At 51.1% G+C, this 20,006-nt stretch overlaps 1 protein-coding gene across 4 annotated transcripts in view; it reads right to left on the bottom strand.

Moving 5' to 3' along the window:
- Window positions 1–1,346: 1,346 nt before the first annotated feature.
- Window positions 1,347–20,006, bottom strand: part of MTMR4 (myotubularin related protein 4) — a 57,025-nt gene continuing 38,365 nt past the window's right edge. For all 4 annotated transcript variants that reach the window (XM_074557280.1, XM_074557281.1, XM_074557282.1 and 1 more), the window contains 12 exons: window positions 15,958–16,071; window positions 10,433–10,629; window positions 9,865–9,993; window positions 8,748–8,859; window positions 8,124–8,319; window positions 7,489–7,674; window positions 6,539–6,709; window positions 6,279–6,433; window positions 4,721–5,927; window positions 4,277–4,387; window positions 3,945–4,033; window positions 1,347–3,558 (listed from right to left, as the gene is read on the bottom strand). In XM_074557280.1, the coding sequence (XP_074413381.1) occupies window positions 3,381–3,558; window positions 3,945–4,033; window positions 4,277–4,387; window positions 4,721–5,927; window positions 6,279–6,433; window positions 6,539–6,709; window positions 7,489–7,674; window positions 8,124–8,319; window positions 8,748–8,859; window positions 9,865–9,993; window positions 10,433–10,629; window positions 15,958–16,071 (2,845 nt within the window). In that variant the 3' untranslated portion in view covers window positions 1,347–3,380. The remainder of the gene's footprint in view (window positions 3,559–3,944; window positions 4,034–4,276; window positions 4,388–4,720; window positions 5,928–6,278; window positions 6,434–6,538; window positions 6,710–7,488; window positions 7,675–8,123; window positions 8,320–8,747; window positions 8,860–9,864; window positions 9,994–10,432; window positions 10,630–15,957; window positions 16,072–20,006) is intronic.

The raw sequence follows: 20,006 nt of genomic DNA, 5'->3' as shown, positions 1-20,006 counted from the left end.
TATCCATTAACACACCTGAGTAACCCCAGCCCTTGCCAGCCTGACCTGGCTTCTCACTACGCTGAAATGTGTGTTTATTTTGTTGTGTGGCTGCTGAGATAGCGTGGCACATCACACGCAGCCCCAGTTGTTAATTCACCAAGGATTCCTGGCAGTTGGTGCATGGATGGGGAAGGCTTTGATGTCCCTGTTTGTGCTGGGTTCAGACCCATTTCGGCAGATATTGATTACCTCAGGTTGAACGTGTTGGCAACGAGGGCTTTATGTTCCTGTGGTGATAACACTTCCCTCCATGCTTAATAAGCAGGAGAGTTCAGTGCTCTTCGCTGGGGTGGCCAGGCTGACGTGCCACTAGCCACAAGTGTCCTAGCAGCTTGTTACTTAATAAATACTGTTTATAAATAATGATTTATCTTTTAACTGTGCATGGGGGAATTGTGCTGTGGTGTTTTCCTTGCTGGGGATAAGAAGCCAACAGGTCCCACCAGTCAGCCTTCTGCTGCCTCTCCAGGTGACATTGGGACTGCTAAAGATGGAAGTTAATAATAAATGGCCTTTTCCTGCAAAAATGCTGGTCATGATTAATATTGAGCAGTGTTGCTGTGGCAGAGCACCCACCACAGGTGGGACCGCCATGCCCTGACCACCTGGAACAGGTGGTAGGAAAACATCAGTGAGGAGTGAGGGGATCATAGAATCAAAGAATGGTTTGGTTGGAAGGACCTTGAAGCCCATCCAGTGCCACCTCTGCCATGGCAGGGACACCTCCCACTGTCCCAGGCTGCTCCCAGCCCTGTCCAGCCTGGCCTTGGGCACTGCCAGGGATCCAGGGGCAGCCCCAGCTGCTCTGGGCACCCTGTGCCAGGGCCTGCCCACCCTCACAGGGAACAATTCCTAATTCCCAGTATCCCCTCTATCCCTGCCCTTTGGTAGTGGGAAGCCATTCCCTGTGTCCTGTCCCTCCATCTCTTGTCCAAAGTCCCTCTCTTGGAGCTCCTTTAGACACTGGGAGGGGCTCTATGGTCTCCCCAGAGTCTTCTCCAGGTGAACAATCCCAACTCTCTCAGCCTTTCCTCACAGCAGGGAATCCTGCCTAACAATGCTTCCTTAGAAAGAAAACAGCTCCTTGAGTCCTTACAGGAGAGGCTGGAAGGCCCTGGTTATCCTGGGAAGGACATCCTGCAGGTTTGTTTGGAAGAGGGCAGAGGTGTTCTGTGCCCTACCTGTGATTCTGATTGTGAGAAGGGATATTAAATCCCTAATGCACCTTAATCAAGGGGAAAGCAGCTTGAAACACCCTGGGCAAGCAGAACTCCCCACAGAGGAAAGAAGGGGCCAAACCCAGCAGCACTAATATAGAGATTTTATTTCAACTGTATCGAGTTGTACAGCACATTTTGTTTGTCACAATGCCATCAAACTGACTGGAGTTTTTGCCAGCACATTGTGACGCTGGGACTCACAAGAGCTAAAAGCAGTTTGGACTAATGGCCTGAATGGGAGGGCCAGCAGTACCTGGTTTCTGGCTTCCTCATCACTTGCAGTCATTCCAACATGTGCAAAACAGGAGCAAATCCAAGTTCCTTCTGCCAGGCCAATGATCACGCTTTCATGTTCAGCAATGACTGCAAGGTACAAGGCAGGGGAGAACCTGAAGCAAGGTGCCTTCTCTTCCCAGAGCCACGTTGTTTGTTCCCAGTATGGAAAAGAAGCACAGTCTAAGTACAGGGTCTTCAGAAGATGAGCTTCACTTACACAAAACCAGAGGCTGACAAGTCAAAGTGCAGGAAAGGGTCCTTATTTCATTCCTCCTGATGGAGATGACAAACCATTACTGCAAGATCTGGGAGATCACAACAGAGTCAAGTCCTTTGCCTTGTTAGCAGACCAAGGTCCTCCCTGCCACAAACCAAGTCTCAGCTCCTGAAGTGCAGAATATATTGGAAAGAAAACCTACATTTCTGCAAAGAAACACTCCACTTTCAAACTCTTCTTCCTGACTAGTATCCACAGATGCCTTACAGAGGAGGCAGGATGGATGCTCCTCAAGGGATCCAGGGATTACAAGCCCACTGAAGCCCACTTTATAAACCATTCTTCCTTTCTAAACCCAGTTCTTTGTCCTTAGGATGAGTTGGGATTCCTGCTCTCTAGTTTAAAGAAGAAGCAGAGAGGCATTTACAAGTTGGCAACTCTGAACTTTGACCACTGTACAAGGAGACAAAAAAAGAAGTCAAATTCAAGAGGCATTTCAGGTAGCACTGGGGCAAGTCAGAGAGATTGTTTCCACCACTGAACAAATGCCACACGTCATGGTTCTCACTGCAGCTGTACATCCTAAAGTGAAAAGCACAGACCGTAGTGTCTATGTCAGCCAGTGTCCTTCCCCACCCCCAATTTGGTATCGATGCTTCATTCTCCCTTCTTCGGGTTACATTAAGTGCACAGAAATATATAGCAGCATTTGGACTGAAACCCTCACATACACCAGACAGCACATTCCAGGAGGTAAAACAACACATTATGGCCTATACCCTCAAGGTATCAAGTTTTCAGGATAAAGAGCAGTAGGAAGTGAAGAGCTGAGGGCAGAAAAGGGGAGGAGGAGCAACACAGGAACATGAGTTCTGTTTCCATGCCAGGAGAGGATCAGGGTGCCATTCCTGTGTTAGCACCAGACTGTGCACAACCGCAGACAAAGCAAAGGGGCAGAGCAGAAGTGAAAAGCCAATCTCCCATCTCCCCGTGGTGTTGGGGGCAGGGACAAAGTCCAGTGCGACACTGATCCCAGCGGAGCCTGAAAATGGGCACGATCTGCTCAGCCCTTTTCAGCTGGAATGAATTTCTCTTCAGAGCCCGAGAGAAAATCAATTAGTGATGGCTAGTGAGTCTTGTTCACCAAGCTGATCGCAAATCACACTCATGGGAAGAAAATCTACAGATCTGCTCCAGGCTGAGGCCCTTCCAATGCCCACGGGACCATCGGGAGCTTGCCCTCTTCCTTCTCACACAGCAGCCTGCCTTTGGAGGGGGAGGTGGTTCTAAACATGCCTTTCTATTGCTTTGGGGGGACTTTGCACAGGCAAACAGGTGTGAAAACGTTGCTTTCCAGACCACAAAAGGAAGAGGTTGTGATCTTCTCTCAGCCCTAGGCCATCAGGGCTACAACACACGGGCCCACCAGCTCCGGGGTGGGGACACAGCAAACTTTGATCTGAGCTCCTCTGCTCCAGCCCGGCAGCGAGGCTGCTGCAGACAGTGCATTCCAGCTTGGTGTTCAAGTGTTGCACCAAAGGCCTTCACAGTTACCCTGGAGGCAGAGTCACCCTTCAAACCCATGAGAGAAAAGGCTGGGCTTAGACAGGTCCTTTGTCTGGCATTCAGCTGGAAGCTGTGGCAATGGGTTTCTTCATATGTTGGCTCATGAGCTCCCTGGCACGAGACACTTGGATATGGTCAAAACAGGAGTTACAAACGAGGACAGGGTCGTACAACTGCTGATCAGGGATGGGCAGCTTCAGATGGCAGCAGGTAGCACAGAACACATTCCCACAGTTCCTGTCAAGGAGCAAGAAAACCAGTGAGAAGAGAGCTGAGACCACCACAGCAGAACTTCAGCAAGTTCTGGTCCAGGTCAGGGCAAAGCACCAGCCTGACTGAGGATTGTAAATGTGTTTTTTATACTGTGGTCAGCAGTGCAAGCAAATTGCTAGTGCTGACAGGGACTCACTGCTGTCCCAGAAAGGGATCAAAGGCCTTGGAAAAATAGAAACAAGAACAATGTAGAATGGAACTCTGCAGGGAACTGATGAGGCCTGGCATGTAGTGGAAAGACCTAAAAGCTTCTCCTGGGAGCTGGAGAGAACAGACTTGGCAGAGGGGCATTTTGTGACACCAGGCCGAGGGGAGGATGGGCCCAGAGCACTGAGCACTGACATTTTTACCTGCAGTGGTGCCTCCGTTTGGCCAGCCAGAACTCACAGTCACAGTTGAAGCAGTGTGAGGCCATGTGGTCTGGGACCCACCGCGTGACCTAGGGCAGACACCAGTTAGCTCCCATCTGTAACCCCCCAGTGACAGCTCTGGGCAAACTGGGGGTGGCTTTGGGCCACACCTCACAGTGAGCCTACCCCACCTGAGCCATTAGCAGCAGAGATGTGTCAAGGACATGCTCACTGCCTCACTTCCAGGCCACTCTCTGCAGCTGTGCCCACCCAGGTCAGGTGCAAAAAACATTCCCTCCCACTGCATCACAGCTCCATGATGGGACACATACCTCAGTCTCCTTCTTATCCACAGGTTCCCAGCTTGCTTCTGACAAACATTCCTCACTGTGGTCCGAACAGAAATCCTCCGTGTCACTGCCGTCTGATTCCTTAAGACACGTCTGCAAAAGGAGACCAGGTCACCAATTCCCTCTGCTGCTGGGCACACACTCCAGGGCACGCCCTGCTCCACACACCCTGTGTGCTGGTGAGGGGCACCCAGGTGGCTCCCGAGCCCCCAGACATGGGGCAAAGCATCCATGAGTGTGTAGGAGTTTGGTCCTCAAGCAGCAGAGATACCTCTGGGTGGAGGAGGACATGGCCAGGACAGGGACACAACTGACAGAGGAACAATCTTTCCCACCCCCCTAAAAGGTATGGAGAGCTGTGTGTTGGAGAGGGAGGTGTACAGAGGTACAGGGACCCGGCGTGGGGCGGGAGCGGCCTGTACTCACAAAGTCATCCTCGTAGTCCATGGGGGGCTCGGCCGGAGGGGCGCAGAAGTGGCGAATGTCCAGGCGCAGCTGCAGCTCCCGCACCTGCCGGCGCAGCTGCTCCACCTCCTGCTTGTAGCTGGCCTCGATCTGCCGCAGCCGGTGCTGGATCACATCCGTGGGGAAGGGCAGCCCGTCGTCATCCGGGTACACAGGAGGCACGGGAGAAGGACATTTTGGCGGCAGGTGCTTGGGACCAGAGGCTTGTTTCAGGTGACAGGGCAGCCACAAACGGCTGGGCTTCCCGAAATGTGCGCTCACATGGCCAGCACAGGCGGAGGGCTTCCCACCTTCCCTGCCAGACCATGGCCCACTGAGGCACAGGCCTGGGGCTCGCAGGGGTTTGCTGCTCAGCCTCTTGCTGCAGCAGCCATAGGAGAGGAGGTGTCTGGGGGTGGGCTCCCCGTTGGGGAGCGATGTCACCATGCCTTGAAAACTGTCCCAATTGCACCCCAGGAAGGAAAACTCGCTGCTTTGGCTCTGGGAAATGGGCTTGCGCCATTGCTCCAGCAGGACCCTCCCCGGCTGGCCAGGCTCCTCGAAGGGCATGCTCTGGCCAGCATCACCTCTGCCCTTGTCTGCATCTGGGCATGGGATACCCAGGGCAGGGCCTGGGATGTCCTGAGAAGAGGTGCCTGGTGCCAGGGACTCCTGGCTGGAAATGTCTGGGCAGGTGGTGATTCTTTTAGGACAGCCTCCTCTGTTGGACACAGTGCCAGCAGCCTTCAAAGGTTCCTGAGGACAGGTTTCCAAATGCCTTCCAGAACTGGTGGAAACCTTGTCACTGTTTTCCTGTCCAGAAGGATTAGGATCTGGACCTCTGCCATCCAGTTCCTCCATGAGTGTTCCATTTCCCTCTTCCACCTCCACAGGGACACTACTGGCTGGCAGAGCAGACTGGCTGCCCAGCTGCCTGCCCGGTCCTTCGTGCTCAGCATGGCTGCTGCCTTGCAGGGAAGGGTTCTCCTCCTCCTCCTCCCTGGGCTGTGCCTCTCCTGTGGTCACTGCAGCACCTTCACCCCCTTCAGTGTTGGCATGCCGGGCCTCCAAGCCCACCCGCACCTCCTGACAGTGGTTGTTCAGGTTGGGGTCACTGGATGTGCGGGTCAGAGGGCTGCTGGAGTCACAGGCTGAGAGCAGGTCATCCATAGATCTTGTCTTTGGTAATCTAGAACCCAAAACCAAAGCAAATCTTACAATAAACCCCCCAAAACTTCCCTGGTTTCACTCAAAACTGAGATGAGGACAGGGAAATATTCCCCATTACAGCTCCAGCGGTCGGTGGAGATGGGCAGTGCAGCTACAGGAGCTGAAATGCACAACACCACAGTGTGGCCTCCTGCCTTTGGGGTGCAGCAGGGACCTCAACTCTTTCTCTAACTGGCTGGGGCACTGCTATAGAGCTCTTGCTCCTACAAGGAAGATGAGAACAATAACAGAGAAACTACAAGAAACTACAAGAAGGGCAGGAAGATCTGTGGGTATGCAACACCTTGAGCCTGAAGCTTTAAGCTCTTACCTGTCCAAACACCTGCCACTGAAGTCCTGGCTCTGAGATCCGGGGGGCATGTAGATGTCCATGTCCTCCTGTCCCAGAGGATGTGGCGAGGAGGCCGGGAGGTACACGGCTGTCCAGAGGTGCAGGGCGCGCACGTGGCACACGGGATGCAGCACCTGCGACAGCGTGGTCAGAGCCCGACGCCTCGGAAACCCCTTCAGCCCCTCCCCAGGGGCTGCCAGGGGAAAAGCCTGCAAAGACGGGTCAGGAGCTCCACTGACCTGCTCGGATCCGGGCATGTAGAGCAGGTTGTGGAAGTTCTTGTTGCCAGCCCGCAGCAGGGACCACACGGAGCACGTGCGCTTGTAGATGTTGTGCATCTCGCGCTCGCAGGGGCTGTTCCCCAGGAAGGTCCCGTAGAGGCAGGAGTACGTGTGCTGCACCAGCTTCACCTGCGGCGGGGAGGGGGAGCCACACTCAGAGCCAGGGGAAGAGGGGGCTCCTGCCTGCACGAGATGGCTTCCCCTCCTCTGGGATGACTCATGCACTGCCTGCCCTGGGTGACCTCACTGCTGTCCTTGCTTCCACACTGGGCAGGACAGGGATCACTTCAAATGAAGGGAAAGTAATACTCAGCTGATACCAAACCCATCCCTCTAGAACCAAATGACTCTCTAGAACCTTGTCCTGCATTTTTTGGTAAGACAGAGATTAATTTTTTTCCTCTATTTTTTAAAAAACATTTCAGACCCATATAGCTCTGAGATATGCAAATCAAACCAGTGCTGCTGCTGGCATCTGAATTCCCTGGGGTGGAAAGTGACTGGAGAAGGGATTCAGGAAAACCAGAGTATACAAACTCTCCACCACCCCTTCACAGGAGAACAGATTTGAACTAAAAGAAAACAAATTTAGATGAGATGTTACAGAGAAATTGTTCCCTGTGAGGGTGGTGAGACCCTGGACCAGGCTGCCCAGAGAAGCTGTGGCTGTCTCATCCCTGAAAGTGTCCAAGGCTGGACAGAGCAATCTGGATTAGTGGAAGGTGTCCCTGCCCATGGCAGGGGATGGATGGAATGAGATGGGCTTTAAGTTCCCTTCCAACCCAAACCATTCTGGGATTCTGTGATCACATCACAATGTCCCAGGTTCTGCAGACCCCTTTTCTTTCAACTCCAGTACTGTAAAACATCACCACCTTCCCTTTTCTCTGCTCACATGTATTTCTTACCAGAAAAGCTTCATTAAATTCGAAGAGGCAGGGAAATTGCTTCAAAAGCTGATGCACAGCATCCAGCCACTGGAGAAAAACTGGGCACTGCTCGTTCTGATCCTCCACCTTTTCCTGGTGACCACAGCGATCCCCAAACTTGTGACCAAAGTCCAGCCAGTCTGATTCAACGAGCACCTGGAAGCCCTGTGATTAAAAGAAAAACAGCTGCAGAGACTTTGCCGAGGACATGTGGCAGGACAAAGCAAGCCCCATCCACCAGTAAAGGCTGGGAAGGAGGCTACTGCGGTGCCTGGTTTGGGAGCAAAGCTCACCAGGGTTGAAGGTTTCCAGACACAAACTAACAGTTGTTATGTCTGTGCAGTAACCAGCTCAGAGAATTCAGAGCAGGGAAGCAGCTGAACTTTGAGCACAAGATGATATTTCCCACGGCACTTCCCCAGGCTGGGCAGAGGAATGAGGAACAGTTCACCCAAAACAGGCAGGAAGAGAACAGGGAAAACTCAACACCCACCACAGCAGCTCAAAAACACCACTAAGCTTATTCCCAAATGCAGTGCTGCTCCTTTCCACGGGGATTCCAGGATAAAAGCTGCCTTTGAACAGACATGCACTGCACCAGAACACAATCCTACCTCCATGGTCCTGTAGTAAGGGTCCAGGAGAATCTTTGCCAGCGCCACAATCTGCGGGGTCCTGTCCCAGCCGTCGGAGCAGTGAACCAGCACCGGACGCCCTTCCCTGTCCACGGCACTGGAGACCAGCACTGCTGCCTTCAGCATGACAGACAGATGCTGCAGCCACTTGGTGCTCTCCAGGGCTGAAAGCCAGCTGCAAAGGGGAAAAAAGGCAAGAATGGTTCCTTAGCTCTCTAGTGAAGAAAAAAAAAAAAACATTTTAATTTCAGTTTTCCTGGAGTCCTCAGCAAAAATCAGTCTTTTCTAAAACATGTCCCAGAGGACCCAGGGAGCCTGGGAAGAAGGGAAAAAATCCAACCCCAAATTTAATTATCCTCAAATACACCCAAAATTTAGAAACCCCCAGAGGATACACACAACCAGTTGACACTGAGACAGTGCCACAATCCCGTCTGGATTAATGGATCGAAATCAGCAGCATTCAAGTGCTGTGAACATTTTCCCATCCCTCCATTTTCTTAGTTAGAAACCTGGGATAATAAAAGGAAAACAGAGTGGAAACCCCCCCTCCAGGTTACTGACAGATATGGCATCAAACTCAGCTAGAGAAGAGTCACTCACTTGCTGGGGTCTGGCACCTGACTGCAGACAGCACGCAGGTACTGGAAGCTGTTCCGGATGGAGTGGATGTTGGCCATGCCCATGAACACAACTTCACAGTTGGGATAATACTCTGACACAAGAGACAGGAACATTTAGAGAGAGCTAGGGAGCTACAGAACATTCTGAGCTGGAAGGGACCCACAAGGGTCATCAAATCCAACTCTGCTGCTACTGCAGCAACTGCCTCCACACCCCAGTGCAGCCACCCCTCCCACACCACCCCTGGTGTTCATTGAGTCACTCAGGTTGACTCACACGGTCATTTCCCAGCACTGCCAAGGCCACCATGTCCCCAAGTGCCATATCCATGGACCTGTTAAATCCCTCCACAGAGGGGGACTCTTAACACTGCCCTGGGCAGCTGTGCCAGGGCCTGACAACACTTCACTGAAGAAATCTTCCCCATATCCAACCTAAACCTCCCCTGGCACAGTTTGATGCCACTTCTGCTCATCCTGTGCCTTGTTCCCTGGGAACAGCAGAGCCTGACTCTCACCTGGCTGCCCACTCCTGTCGGGAGCTGTGCAGAGCCAGAAGGTCCTCCCTGAGCCTCCTTTTCTCCAAGCTAAGCCCCTTCACCAGCTCCCTCAGCTGCTCCTGTGCTCTAGACCCTTCCCTAGCTCCATTCCCTCTTGTGGTCTTTCTTGTCCTGATGGGCACAAAAGTGACCCCAGTGGCCAGATAAGGGGGACTGTCACTGCCCTGTGAGCACTTTATTGCTGGTACAGCTCAGGTGTCATTGACCTGCTGCCCACCTGGGCACACCCAGGCCCATGTTCAGCTGCTGCTAACCAGCACCTCCAGGTCCTTTTCTACTGGGCAGCTTTCCCGCCACTCTGCCCCTGCCTGGAACATTCCAGTGGCACTGTTGCGAACCAAATGCAGGACCTAGCACTTGGCCTTAATGAACCTCATCCAACTGGCCCTGGCGTGTTGATCCAGCCCCTCCAGATCCCTGTGTGGGAACACGCTCCCAGGGACCAAGCACCAAAATGCTGTCCCGCTCCCCAGCTGTGCCCTAAGAGCCACTGCCAGGCTCAAGAGGAAGATCTGGGACGTTCTTGGCCCTTGGTACCTTCGCATTCGCAGCCTCCTCCCTTGGCCCTGTTGGCCACGGCTGCCGTGTAGGACCTGGCATCGAGGATCAGCAGCTTCTGAGGGGTTCCTGCATTCTCCACGCCCGAACACGCTGTCAAGGACGAGTCTGCAGGGACACACAAGGACTCAGCTCGTGGCACCTCCCTCTCTCCCCCCAGTGCCACCGTGAGCCCAGAGAGCCCAGCACACACCACAGTCAATGGGGCCAGGGTGTGTTCTGCCCCCGGACATTGGGGTAAAGCCCCTCTGCCATGTCCCCGTTGAGGAGGGCTGGCAGGAGCCCTCTGCCATGTCCCCACTGAGGAGGGCTGGCAGCCCCTCTGCTGTGTCCCCATTGAGGAGGGCTGGCAGCCCCTCTGCCATGTCCCCATTGAGGAGGGCTGGCAGGAGCCCTCTGCCATGTCCCCGTTGAGGAGGGCTGGCAGCCCCTCTGCCATGTCCCCACTGAGGAGGGCTGGCAGCCCCTCTGCTGTGTCCCCATTGAGGAGGGCTGGCAGCCCCTCTGCCATGTCCCCATTGAGGAGGGCTGGCAGGAGCCATCTCACCGAAGTCGGCGTCGCAGGGCTCGCTGCCGTCGCTGCTCCCGGCCTGCGGCGCGGCGCCCGCCGCCCTGGCGCCGGGGTTCAAGGCACAGGCTTTGGCAATGGATGTCACCAGGTACTCGTCGTCGGCGTTCCGCCAGCCCCACCAGCTGATCTCGGGCTGGCTGCAGCGCGCGATCACCGCCCCGTTGCGCACGTGTCTGCAGGGACACACACACCGAGCCCGCTGAGCCCCCGCGGTGCGGGGCCGGCCCGGGACAGCTCCCCGTGCACAGCCACAGCTGAGCTCTCCTGGCTGCAGCTGCTCCATCCACAGCACTGACTCTCATCGAGGAGTGAAACAACCATTTTTCATCACCTCAGCACTGACAGAGAGGCTAAACCAGCCTCATACTTTTATTTACAATAATATAAAATCATGTAGGTTGGAAAAGACCTTCAAGATCCCAAGTCCCATCTCTGACTTCTATTTATATATATTAATATATCCTGTAACCTATAAATATATAAAATAGATATTATTGTATATAGATATGACTGTATTTATAAACCAGAGAGAAGAACTTAAAATCATTATGGTTTAATTTATAAATACAGTCATATCTATATACAATAATATCTATTTTATATATTTATAGGTTACAGGATATATTAATATATATAAATAGAAGTCAGAGATGGGACTTGGGATCTTGAAGGTCTTGTCCATTCTATGAAATAGAATGGAACATTTTTTGGGAAAGCATTAGTTATTTCATAGAATCATGGAATAGTTTGGGTTGGAAGGGAGGTTGAAGATCATCTTGTTTGACCCCCCTGCCATGGACAGGGACAGCTTCCACTTGATTTTAAGGCTGCTCTGTTCTCTCCTTCTCCTTCTTTTATTCCTTCCTCCAATTCCAGACCCATTGTTAAACCATTTCACATATCACCTGTAAGTTGGGAAGATGAGCTCACTTGGCATCAGACCAGGGAGTTTCTGGGTGGAGGCCTGAGCTGGTGTTTATCAACAACCCCTAAATGTGAACCCTTCCCTGGCTGTGCTTACTGACAAGGAGATCTGAAGTAGGAATCAGTGCATTTCTCACATGAACACAGTGGTCAAGTCATTCCCAACTGGCCTGGGAAGGGAAGGGACTGTGATGTGACAAAGCTGCTGATAGAGAATGACCCAGAGAGTGTGAAATTTAGCATTACAAGCGAAGAGTATTTACAGATGATCAAAGCATAACCACAGCTGTGACATGGAGCAGTTTGGTGCAGATCCCAAAGGCTTTGAAGTCACTGGGAAGCTCTCAAAAGCCTCAACTCGGTGCTCAAGAGAAGCAAGAAGGTTAAGGATGTGCTAACAGTTACTGGGAAAGGAGTAAGAAATAAAATATTATGGATTCACATCTTAACCATCCTAAAATGACACAAACTCCTCTCAAAAAGGATCATGTTGTAGTTAAACCAAGCTCCAGAGATGGGTGGCACAGACACAAGCAAGCACTGGAATGGCCATGCCATGTTTCAGAAACACAAGTATTTCTTGGACAACAAACAAAATCAAGAGTGGACTCACAGCCACAGCGCAATGTGGAACTACCAACTGGTTCCAACACTTGGTGGCAGGTTCACCAAGTGACCATGAGACAGTCACCCATTTTCCCAAATGGGTGTAAGAAATCTAAGATAGCAGATGCTCCGAAGATGCACCAGGAAAGAGCACCTGCATCCCTGTCTCATTTGTTACCTGCAGCACCCCGAGGTGCTGCTCCTGCTGCCTGGTCCTTCCTGAAGATGGGAAAATGAACTCCACAGCCCTGAACCAGACCCACACACCAACCATGCTCAACCATCCCACCACCCCTCCTGCAGCATTTATCTGGAGACCACAGAGTCAAGGAATGGTTTGTAGTGGAAGGAACCTTAAAGCCCATCCCATTGCACCCCCTTCATGGGCAGAGACATCTTCCACTGTCCCAGGTTTCTCCAAGCCCCATCCACCCTGGCCTTGGGCACTGCCAGGGATCCAGGGGTAGCCCCAGCTGCTCTGGGCACCCTGGTGCCAGGACCTCACCACCCTCACAGGGAACAATTCCTTCCCAATATCTCATGTCACCCTGCCCTCTGTCAGTTTATGTAGCTTCCTTAATGAGATCTCACAGATAATAACAACGAAGACTTTAAACTGAAGCCTTCCAAAGAAATAATGTTCATGTCTGGCCAAGTCAAAACACCGTGGGGACCCTTTACTTGAAGTGCTGCTCTGTTTTGCAAGGTGACTTGCACAGCAGTCACTCCCAGGAGATCTATTCCTGCCTTCAGGATCACTCAAGGATGGATAACAGAGAGCAGCAAAGGCTTTGTTTATAGTAGTAAATGAAACAGAGCCAAGGTGTGGACTTAAGCACCAGCCTGTGATCATCCAAGCCTGTTTGTGAGCCACCCACAGCTCCTGGCCTGTGCCAAGCAACACTTTCCCAGACAGCTTGAGCACGTTTTGGGAAGGGCAGGTGCTGTGCCAGGGGCTGCTCCCGGCAGGCGGCCTGGGGAACAGGACAGGGCGCGGGCACTGCAGCTGCAAAGCTGCCCGTGTCGCCATGGTCGCGCTGAACTCACAGAACTCTTGGTAACACAAACCCCTGAGCCCTGAATAACAGCTGGGGACCTTCAGGGGACACGGTGACCTGCCAGCAAACAAGGAAATGTGGCAGCACCAGGGCGTGTGAAGGCACCAGCAAGCAGAAAGTACAGCAGGTGCCAGCAGAGGAACCAAAACCACAGCTGAGCTTGCAAGGAGCTTCCCAGGGCAGGGGAGCACCAGAACCCGACTCTGCCTTCCCTGCACATCTCCCCAGCACTAGCACAGGAACCATTTAAGGCCTTTTCTTATGTGGGAGTTTTGGGGAGGTTTTTCTCAAAGGAAAAAGTTTCTTTCTTGAAACTGGAATGTCAGAAAGTGCCAGAGTGTTTTAACTAATATGGAGCAAATGATTCTTTAGGGATCCTCAGTTTAGTTTTGACTAAACGACTCAAGACCCTTTCATGGTCCAAAGCTGCAATATGAAGTGCCTCTGTAGTTTATCAGTTGAGTTTTTCCTCACAGAACTATTCTGAGCACAAGGCTAGAGCACATCTGATACTGTCAGCACATGCCATTTAACCTCCAACAATCCTCCACAATGGATTAATACATAGTTTAGTGGAAGGCAGCAGCAGGGCGGCTGGAAGTAGACAATTCTCAAGGTCCTTTCCAACCCAAATCATTCCATAATCCTATGATCTCCCAAGTATCTCTGTTATTTCCTGGACAAGTCAAGGAGCTTCGTTTACAGCACAAGAAAGAGCCTGGAGAGGGTTTACTGAGCTGAGCCTGAAGGTTCCCAGCTGAGATGTGTGTGTATAAACGCTCCATTTCCACATCCCTGGGATAAACTCCTGTCTCACTGTGGCAGGAGGTGAGAGCCGAGAGCGAGGCTCAGCCGTGGGGGGGAGCAGGGCCCGCTGTCCCCTGGCAGGGGATGCTGAGCATGGGGAGGAGCATTCCTGCTGCCACAGGCCCAGGGTCTCTTCAAGGGGGCTGAGCAGACACAGCCAGAACTGCCACACCATGCCCGACTGCCTCTCTACTTAGCTAAATAATTGATTGCATCCTTTGCCTTGTTTTAGAAGTGGATTGTGCCTGGAGGCTTCTGCATCTCCCCTGTGCATCTCCACTGAGGACTGAGCTGGAGACCTGAATTTCTGTTTTACTTAATAGCTAATTTATACTTTTTTCAAGAAATCTGATAATGGGATACCTTTGGTGTCATGTTTTACAGCTCTGACTGGGACCCAGTGAGATCAGCCTTATTCAAAAGCTCTGAGGTCTGTCAGAGTCCCTTGGGATGCAGGCACCCATCCATTCTCTCCTGAGCTCCAAGTGAGGAGGAGGAGCTGAGTGTCAGGCTTTTCATTTCCACACAGCACAAGGCATTGCAGAAGCAGCCTTGACCCTCAAGGACCCTCCTGCTCCAAAGACTTCAATCTTGAGGGCAAAGACTAAAAAAAGTGCATGAAAATCAGGGACACATGGGCAAGCACTTGCCCCATCTTGTAACATCACTTGTCAGCGTCTTCTAATCTGATCTCAGGCTGCAAAGGGTTGTACTCAGCTCATAAATTACTGGGTACCATTACAGAGATGTAAAGCAAGGAACAAAATAATTGCTGGAGTAGGAAAAAGACATGGCTTTGCCCTGGGGTGGGTAGGCACAGTGGGACAAGCTCCAGCACCAGGCCATTTTTAGCAAAAGGAATCACAAATACAATTAACTTCTGAGCTGAGCTGGCTACAAGGAGGGAAAGGCTCCATCCGATAAGCTGTGCTCATTCCCACTCTGCTGCAGAGCTGAGTTCCAGAAGGAACACACAGTGTTTTGCCACATCCAACAGCAAGCCAAGAAGTGTGCTGATGCAAAGTTAAGGTACCTGTAAATTCACTGGTTTTCCTTCCTGACTTTCCTATTTTCCAATTCAGCTCTGATCTTTTAAGGTATTTTTATATTTGGATTTGGTGACTGCTAACACACAGTCTAAGGCTACAAACCATAATGTAGATTTTACAACAGCACAACTGCCTGGGTGCCTCTTTCCATCAGCCTGCTGTTGGTTTCAAACACATCAGTCTCCTGGGAGATACATTTAGGTTAGGGTTAGGGTTAGGGTTAGGGTTAGGGTTAGGGTTAGGAACCAGCCCCTACCCTGCAGAGCCCTGCTCCATTGACTGCATGGCCTCCTGCATCCCCCTCTAGATTATTTCTGGAAGGCAGGTCAGGGAATATTTCATAGGATTACAGATTATTCTAAACTCAAAGGGACACCCAAGGATCACCCAGTCCAACCCCTGGCCCTGCACAGACACCCCAACAATCCCAGCCTGGGTATCCCTGGAGCTCCTGGAGCTCTGGCAGCCTCAGGGCTGTGCCCATTCCCTGGGCAGCCTGGGCAGTGCCAGCACCCAACCTTTCCCTGAGATCCACCCTAAATGTCCCTGACACAGCCCTTCCCTTGGGTCCTGTCCCTGGTCATCCAAGAGCAGAGATCAGAGCTGCCCCTCCACTGCCCCTTGTGAGAAGCTGCAGATTTGGGCATTCCCAGGTCTGTCCAGGCCTGCACACCCTGCTGAGCACAGGGCACCCAGCAGGCTCCTTTTGGCTCAGATTTCTTTTCAAAGTAGCAGCCAGACAAGGACCAACGTGTGGAAAGATTTTGAAACTCTGAGAGAACTTTAATTTGACCTCATCTTGCAACATCTCCCGTAGGAGGAAAGTCACCCACACCTTCAAATCTGACTGAGAACAGCAAAGGACAGTTCTGGAACACTGCTTCTCTCTTCTGGAAAACACCCCGCTGCAGATGGTGCTGGGAGAAGGAGCCCTGGGAGCAGGCAGGAGGCAAAGCACAAACAGCTCTCCTGCCATCCCTGTCCAAAGCCCCTGCAAGACTGTGAGGACATGGCAGCTGTCATGGCTTTGGGGGAGGGAATTTGGGTTTGCATTTACCTGTACACCACCACAGGGATCCTCTTCCATGACCTGAATGAAGCCACATTCTCCAGCTCCTTGTCAGTGATCCAGACAGGGACCAGCAGCTTCTGGGGATAACTGGAACAAAGTCTGGAGAAGAGAAAGCATGAAAGGCAAGATGAGGACTGAGCAATCAAAAATCTGTCCCAGAGCAGCTCACATTTCCCCAGACTCAACCTGCAGGATTTTGTCTCTTCCTCCTCATATCTGTCTCAGCACAGTGAGACAAAATGTGCTGTCAGGAATGCGCTGAGAGAAGCCTCCTTTCACCCCAGGCCTCATCTCTGGCCTCATACTAAGTATCCTAGTACTTCTCAGAACACCTTTGGAACAACCACTGGATTTAAGAATTCATGAGGGTTTAGGGGAATAGTCAATAATTTACATTAAGTTTTTGTTTTCTTGTAGCAGGTACACACAGAACTTCTGGTAAAGAATAGCCAATCACTTTCTGCCTGAGAGAACAGGATACACTGTTCAGTGAGGAAGACACAAATCTGCCCAGAAATTTAGCAGTGGGGACTTGGGGGTATGCAAATAAAGTGACAGGAGTGAGATCTACATCATAACTTGTTTGTTGGGTGCCAGAAGTCAAATTCTTGTAGTTATCTGAACACGCACCAGCAGTGAGAGGAGAACTCAGAGAGGAGAGAGCACTGTCAGAGGGCAGGGTGACATGGAATATTGAGGAAAAATTGTTCACTGGGAGAGTGGAGAGACCCTGGCACAGGGTGCCCAGAGCAGCTGTGGCTGCCCCTGGATCCCTGGCAGTGCCCAAGGACAGGGCTGGGAGCAGCCTGGGACAGTGGGAGGTGTCCCTGTCATGGCAGGGGGTGGAATTGGATGGGCCTTAAGGTTCCTTCCACCACAAACCATTCTGGAATTGTAGCACACACAGAATTCCAGGAGTGCAGGGGGGGCTCTCTGGCTCCTGCAGCTCCTGCCCTGCCCCTGCTGCTCCCAGCACAGGCCAAGGGCAGGCTCAGACACAGCAGGGCCTGGGAGCTGGAGCAGCTGAGCCCCTGCAGCCAGGCAGGCACAGGAGGGTACATGGCAAGGAACATCAAAGAGCAGCTCTGGCTCAAGGTTATCCCACATCATTTAGCAGGAATGTTTCAGGGTAGACGGGGAGCAATGTGAGGAGGGTGAAAGGATCCAGCCAGTAAGCTCCAGAGCGTGGTCTGGTGTTCCTGAGCCCAGGCTATTCCAGCTGATGGCAACGAGCACAATTCAGTATTAGTTTATAGTGCTAGTGAAGAACTGCCTGCCACGCTGCAAAATGGCACTCCAGTGTCTAGACAGCTCCTCTGAGAGCCCCAGGCAAAAAGCAATGGTGGCTAAGGGATAAAAACAACTGGGTGAGGATGAGGAATTCAGGAAGCAAAATTAAAGCTGTCAGTTAAGAAGGTGAAGTCCAGGTTATTTGTGGTAGGATGTCTGGGCTTGGACATCTCTGAAATGCCTGAGATTCCTTAAGTAAAGGTGGTCACGAAATTAGAGAAGCAGTGAAGCATGACTGAAGATGCAGGAATGTGGGAGAGGGTTAGCACCTGTTCAGGTCTGGAGGAACTTCTGGAATAGCTGAGTCTATACGTGAACAGGCTCTGCTGAAGTGCAAACAGTTCCCTGGCACCTCAGATGAAACATGGGTGATGTTTTAAAAGTACAGACTGGGGAGAGGTAGTCCAGAAGAGGCTCAGGAGTGTATCTTGCAAGAGTTAAATCACTAAAACTCTGCAGCCTTAGGGAAACAGTAAGATAGAAATCAATAAAGTTCAGGTAGGAAACAGGACATCTTTAAGAAGTGAAGCCAAATTCAAGCAGGGTGCATAGAAACAGGGAATAAGGTTAAGACAAAGAGACATATCTTTCTAGGCTAGAATTCCAGAGGAATACAGTAGAGGAAGTGAAAACCCAGGATAAGCAATTCTGTTGGCTTAACAGTATCTTATAAACCGATACAAGGAAGGATATCTGTGGCACCTTACTTTTCAGGGTACAAGCTTTATAGGAAGGCCTAAATAGGCTGAGCTTGTGAACAAAGCGTGGGCAGCTTCCAGGGGAAGGTGGCAGTGACAGTGTAATACTCAGAGTGACCAACATCCACCAGAATGTGCACAGATCAAATCCCAAGCCTGAAGAGAAACAGGACAGCATTGAGACAACACTACCAACCCCTGGAGTGACAGTAATGGCATCCACAGGGGCTGGAAGAGAAGCAGAAAGGCTGCAAGGGCAGAAATTCCCATGGGAGACTTGTTTTGCTTCCACACAGGTCTGAACCAAAGGTGACATTTTCAGACACACACAGGTGTTTCTTGGTGCTACCAGTAAAATCATCAAGTCTCTGACTCTTCCTTTGGACCTAAGCTGCTCCAAAGCAGAATAACTGAAAACTCCCTTTGTTACAGCATTCATCACTCAGTAGATTCAGTCATGTTTTTAGAGGGGATGAGGCTCCCACAACAGCAACAACAACAAAAAGGGTCAAGTTCAGGGCACTTGGGGTTTGAGTCAATATGGCTCTTGGGAGGGAGGTCACTCCTCACGTGTGAGAGCTACCTGAAACATCAGTGAATGAGCAGATAGGGCAAATTTAGATTTTCAGAAGGGGTTGTTTGAAATTTTTTGCGTGCCTGTGTTTTTTAACGGGTATGTCCCCACAGAGCTGAAGAATGCTCCTTTAGGAAACAGCTGCTCTTGAGAAGATCAAAAATAGTTCAGAAGCTCAACGATCATTTTTCACCACAACAGGAGTCCTAAAGGAACCACCTGCAGCGGGGTGCCCTGGAAAGCCCCAGGACCAGCCTGAGCCAGACAACAAAGGGAAACAGCCTTGAACTGTGAGGTCTGATGGCAGGAGAGGGCAGCTGGAACAACACAGGAATCAGCACCTGTGAATGGGGATCGATGGAGAACCTTCTTAGCACAGAGATAACAATGAGGGAGAGGAACCATGAATACTCTGGTTTGGAAGGGATCCATGAGGATCGAGTCCAGCCCCTGGCCCTGCACAGGACACCCCAACAAGCCCATCCTGTCCCTGAGAGCCTTGTCCAAGCTCTTGTTTCACAGAAGGCAAACACATGTGCCACTAACAGTTCTCACAGACTTACTGTCCACATGTTCCTGTGGCAAATCCAAGCAGGGACAGTAACTATCCCCTTCCAATGGTATGGATACTATTAAAATTTATAGAGAAGTGTAAAAAAAGACAAAATTTGAATTAAGAGCAGTCTCAGAGACCAGTAGGAAACACCATCTGGCTAGAGCAGTAACAGAACTCCAGGCAAACTTTCTCCTCATAAACTCAAAAGTTAAATAAAATCACAACTGTAAAAAGATGAAACCTAAAAATGAGCGTCAACACTGGAGGCAAAGTGTTTTTGGTGTTTTCCTTTTTCTGAAGGAACTACATGTGTACCAAACACCAGTGCTAAGGCTGATATGAAACAACTACCTCAGAGAGCCTGTGTGGACCAGATGGGCAATGCTGGAGTGATCCCATTTCCCTGGGTATAACACCCCTGAAGATGTGAGAGCCAGGGAGAGACCATGTAATAATTTTATTATCACTGTAGACTTTTATCAAGATTGAAGGAGTGGTTATTATAAGCTTGTATTGCTCTCACTTTACGAGGGCTGTCGCCAGGAAGGAGATAATAGTTCCCAGATAAGGACATCTCAGAACAGACTTGAAAGACAAGGAACAAAGCCATTACCTTGGAGTATCCTGTCTTTAACAACACTGTTTTGCCAATGCAGGGAAATAAAAGATAAAAGGACTATAAACAGTTAAAAAGTAACCTGATCCTTGTGAATAGAGGCAGGTGGTTATGATCAAAAGGCAGGGCAGGATTTAAAGCCACACTCCCCCAGCAGCAAGAGAGAACTGGTTTGAGTCGCACAAGGCAATTGCACCACCCCTGAGATCCTGGGATGTCTGCAGGAAGCTGGGACCTGCAAGGATCTCCAGGGAGGAACTTGGCAGGTGGAGGGAAGCAAAGCCAGGCCCACACCCAGCT

Source organism: Zonotrichia albicollis, chromosome 22, assembly GCF_047830755.1.
Source record: "Zonotrichia albicollis isolate bZonAlb1 chromosome 22, bZonAlb1.hap1, whole genome shotgun sequence".
Taxonomy (NCBI): domain Eukaryota; kingdom Metazoa; phylum Chordata; class Aves; order Passeriformes; family Passerellidae; genus Zonotrichia; species Zonotrichia albicollis.
This window is presented reverse-complemented; position numbering and strand designations above follow the sequence as displayed.